The following is a 4817-nucleotide window of genomic DNA, read 5'->3' as shown; positions in this document are numbered from 1 at the left end:
GAATTTTATTAAAATATATATTGTACGTGATTTTCTATTTAATAATTTCAAATTATGAATTTATTATACCGAACTTTAAAATATATTAGGTGTAATAGTAAAAAACCAATTTTAATACGTACGACAAATCATTATATATTAATTATGTCAAATAAGAAACTTAAAACAATAAAGCTATATAACTATGCAATATATAATAACATTAAAATGTAAATTATATATTTAAATATTTAGTTATATATTTTATAAAATGAAAAATATACCTGCATGGACATGCAGGTCAAAACTCTAGTGTTTCATTATTTTAGGTATATAATAATATTATCAAGATTTGTGATCAATTACATGATACTACTTTTATTGGTTGAGCTATTTTTGTTTAATAATTTTTATTTAATCAAGATAAATTATATAAAAGTTTGCATGTTATTAATCTATGTGGATTAATATCAAACATCAAATATAATAAAATAAAAAGTGATAATATATTTTGTAACAGGGAGGTGAATGAGGAGTATGCAAGGGAGATAAAGAAGCTATCTGAGAAAATCATGGGATGGTTATCAGAAGGACTAGGGTTACATCGTGATGCATTGAAGGAAGGTCTTGGTGGAGAAAAGGTGGAGTATCTAATGAAAATCATCTTCTATCCACCGTGTCCAAAACTTGAATTGCTCTACGGAGCTCCTCATCACACAGATCTCAATGGAATCACGTTCTTAATAGCTGATGAAGTAGACGGACTTCAAGCATTCCAGGACAACAAGTGGGTCGACGTCAAGTATGATGACTCCGGGATCGTTGTCATCATCGCCGATCAAATCAAGGTAGAACAAGTTTGGAACATTTTCAGATAAGTTCTGTTTCTGTTAGTTTGATTTTGATTATTGGAGATGTGGACAAGGTTGGTTTAAACTATGTGGACGAGCATGAAAATAGAAATCTAATTTTTACAATAAATAAATAAATAAATATACATATATTTACATAAGTTTTATTTTATATGTTTCTTTCTAAATTCAATAAATATATACAATAGTTTAGAAAAATTTATGTGGGGTTTGTAGAGGATGAGCAATGGGAGGTATAAGAGTGGGGAGCATAGAGCGACGATGGATACAGTGAGGACGAGACTGTCGTGGCCAGTGTTCGCGGAACCGAACCTTGATCACGTTGTCGGACCTTTGGCAGAGCTAGTTATTGATGATGCTCCTAAGTACAAGCCTTATGTCTACAGAGAGTACAAGTTTCTTAAGATGAACAAGTTTCCACTCGACTGAAGCTAATCTCATTATCCAGAAACAGAGGAGAGAAGATCATGAACGACTGTTTCAGTTAATTGATGTTGAAGTTTCGGTTAATTACTTATCAATGTACTATATGTGCTTTTATAAATAAATGCTGAAGCTCCGGTCTTTTAATCCACCCATGTGAGAAATGATGTTTATTCACTTATTGTGCCTATCAAGTTTATCTTAATTAATCAACCAAAATTCTAGAAAAAAGATTAAAAAGATATATCACCTATTATCGCAAGAATTTGTTGCCTAGTTTAAGCAAAAAGAAATAGAAAAAAAGATGTGTCGCATATAGAGAGTGACGGTGGATAACCATAAAGAAAAGCAGAGGATTCCGTGGCTGTTTTTTTGTCGGTGCTAATCCTGAAATGGTCACTGGACCATTAATAGTCATATGTGCCAGCGTGTGGTTTATATGACACATTGTAAAAAAAACCAAAACTATCTTCTACGTAATATATATAGTTTTGTGATGATGGGTTTATATGTTCTTTTCCAAAAAAAAAAAAACTAATGGATATACGATTCTAAAGTTCTTATAAATAATAGGAAATTGATTGCTTTTGAAGATTTCATAAATCTTCAGGTGAATCAAAAGTGGTTTGTCGGCCAATAACATTAATTACTTTTGTTAATTTGGTCACAGGTGTAATTTTTTCTATAATTAAGTAGTACTAGCTGATTAGTACGCAAGTGGTAGTTTTTTTTTTGGTTGTCTTAACAATTTCACTTTGGTTGGAGTATATTAAAAACGAAAGCACCACCTACTTATAATCAAACTCAAAACATATTTGGAGACCAACAAAGACAAAAACGAATGGTGAATTTTAACCTTTGTTTTCTTGTAACTGCCACTAAAGTTTTTGATAAATTTTAAATTTGTGTTTTTTTTCAAAAATACTAGATTTTGTGATTATCAAAGGATTCTATATACAAATTGCATTAGTTGTTCTAGCCTTATATTATTAATTTGATTATAAACTTCACATAATAATTTTTGTTTTCTAAAAGGAAGGTTTAGGCCTAATTAAAGCCCATGATTTCATTCGGCCCGAATTAGGAAAACAGAGACATACGAAGATGTCTTAAACTAAAACCAGAACAATAATTTTCCTAATAGAAGAGCTACACAAGAAGTCACTAAAACTACATAATAGAGTTTACTGCATCAACACTCTCTAATTAATCACTAACACATTGTTTGATTAGTTATGAGTCTCTTCACATCAGATAGATCTAAGATCTTGAGAGAAGAATATCACTAACCTTAATCCTCTTCTTCATTCTCTTTGTTACTTTCAGCCTCAGCTTTTTCCTCTTCTACCTTCTCCTTGTCACTTCCAGCCTCAGATTCTTCTTCTTCTTCTTCGTCTTCTACATCTGATATTTCACTTATAGCATCCGTGATAACACCCTTCACCTCTTTTTTTCTATGCGAGAGATCCACACCGAAATGGTCGCCTGATGTTTATCACAAACAGCAAGTGTTACCAAAAAAGCTCCTCAACATTTTGAAAGGATAAGTAAACATAGATTGCAAACTCAAAGAACTTACTTAGCTTCTGCAGAATACCTGACAATGTCGCCTGTTATCAACAAAACAAACAATAGAGCATAAGAATTTTAAGCATTTTAACATTTTTACCAAAAAAAAAAAAAAAATAGAACATAAGAAGTTAAGAACATACAAGGGGTCTTTAGACAATTATATTCCAGCCAAATGAACTAGCTCACCGTATTGAAGTCTACTTCCTTGAGCATTTTGGACACCACTCCAAGCATCTCTTCTCTGGTGGGCTCTGCTTTACCTTTCTCTTTAGATCTCTTGGTTTGTGGCTTAATCAACTGTTTCTTGCTTTTCCCTATAGAAGACTCATCATGACCAACTTTTTGCTTCTTGGCTAGGGATGAAGCTGGCTTTGCAACTCTTTTGGAGGACTTTTCACCAGACTTTTTAGAAATTCTTGCAGAAGCTTGTTTGGCCTTACCTTTGGTCCCTGAGCTCTCTGCTTCAATCTTTTTAGATGGCTTCTCAGCTTCTGCTTCGTCTCTCTCATCTTCAGTTTCGGTTTTCTCATGGTCATATCTTCTTCTTCATGAGTTTCCTTAGCGCCTTCAGAATCAGAATCCTCTTCATCTTTGTCAGATGTATGGTCTCGCTTTTTAATTTGCCTTTTCCTCTGTATAGTAAAGAACATGTTCAACAGCCAGAAATTAAAATGTATACTATTAATTTTAGAGACAAGATACTACAAACCTTGACTGGGGTATCTGAAGATTCTCCAGATTTCCTCCTTTTCTGTGTGCTCTTGCGCATTTTGGCTTCCTAAAAGTATACTCACATCACATACTGACGTTAAAACATGTAGAGCAGTAAGGTACTAATTCAAAAAAAATACCTTTTCTTGATCAGCAAGTATGACATCTCTTGTTGCCTTGGGAGATTCCAAAAACTCAAGCACTTTGACAGCTACTTCTTCCTGAGTGTATATCATCAGGACCGAGTGATTCTTAGAACAAGGTATACAATAAATAGATGACTGACATTCTTATTGACTTACTTTTTTAATGTTGCTTCGGTTTATAGGTATGTCAAGTACATCACATAAGAAGATCAGTTTTTCTTTTATGCATTTGTCAAGTTTCTCCTTGACTCGTCCTCTTTGCTTCTCCTCCTCCTAGACAACATTTGAAATGTCAGCATGATGCATAACAAAATAGAAACGAAAATTGATGAGATACTGGAGAAGAATATAACGTAATACGTGGCCTTATTCAAAGGACAGGTAAACCAATATTCAAAGGTAATCTAAAGCATATGTACCTCAAATATGAGAGATTTCAAAAATTGTAAAATAAAATCCTGATTTTCTTTTTTATCAAAAATAAAATCCTGATTATTATATAAATATCTCAAACGAAACTAATTAATGTGTGGGGTTTTCCTTTTTTAGATATAATATTTAATCAATGGAGTTTTTTTTAATTTTTATAATGTTGGAAATCCATCATATATATTTGCACCACCCACACTCAGTTATTAAAGGAAACTATACTTTAAGTAATAAAAGTTTTGATTATTGGAAACATAAAAATAATAATATTGTGGTTAATCATTTAGAAAAATGTGGTAAAGTGAAATATGTGAAGAAAAAGAAGCAAAAACATTCGTCACATGACTGAATAGTGACTCATAGTCTCATACATTAAATGTGTATCTTGTCTATATAAACCACTGCACCTTGTCATTCCTATCAACACCTAAACCACTAAGCTTAAAGACATGGCCGAGTCTATCCCATCGAAGTTCCAAGGAACAGCGGATGATATCCCCGTCGTCGATCTAAGTAACCCAAACGTAGACCTCGTACCCGTGCCGTGGTTAAAGCGAGCGAGGAATGGGGAATGTTCCAGGTGTTTAACCACAGGATCCCGGCCCAGCTGATACGACGGTTGAAAGAACTGGGACTGAGTTCTTCGAGCTTCCGGAGGAGGAGAAAGAAGCAGTGGCGAAACCAG

The 4817-nt window shown here is 33.4% G+C and overlaps 1 protein-coding gene and 1 pseudogene across 1 annotated transcript; one reads left to right on the top strand and one right to left on the bottom strand.

Annotated features, from left to right (window-relative positions):
* Positions 1-389: 389 nt before the first annotated feature.
* LOC130507647 (flavonol synthase 3-like) lies at positions 390-1425 on the top strand (the record flags this gene model as incomplete). The annotated part of the gene is made up of 2 exons (XM_057002337.1): positions 390-827; positions 1068-1425. Coding segments are annotated over 2 exons (651 nt in total), but the record flags the coding sequence as incomplete, so codon positions are not given.
* A 919-nt stretch (positions 1426-2344) lies between these two features.
* LOC130507648 (DEK domain-containing chromatin-associated protein 2-like) lies at positions 2345-4493 on the bottom strand (annotated as a pseudogene).
* Between the last annotated feature and the right edge of the window lie 324 nt (positions 4494-4817).

This window comes from Raphanus sativus, unplaced genomic scaffold (assembly GCF_000801105.2).
Source record: "Raphanus sativus cultivar WK10039 unplaced genomic scaffold, ASM80110v3 Scaffold5047, whole genome shotgun sequence".
NCBI classification, from domain to species: domain Eukaryota; kingdom Viridiplantae; phylum Streptophyta; class Magnoliopsida; order Brassicales; family Brassicaceae; genus Raphanus; species Raphanus sativus.
This window is presented reverse-complemented; position numbering and strand designations above follow the sequence as displayed.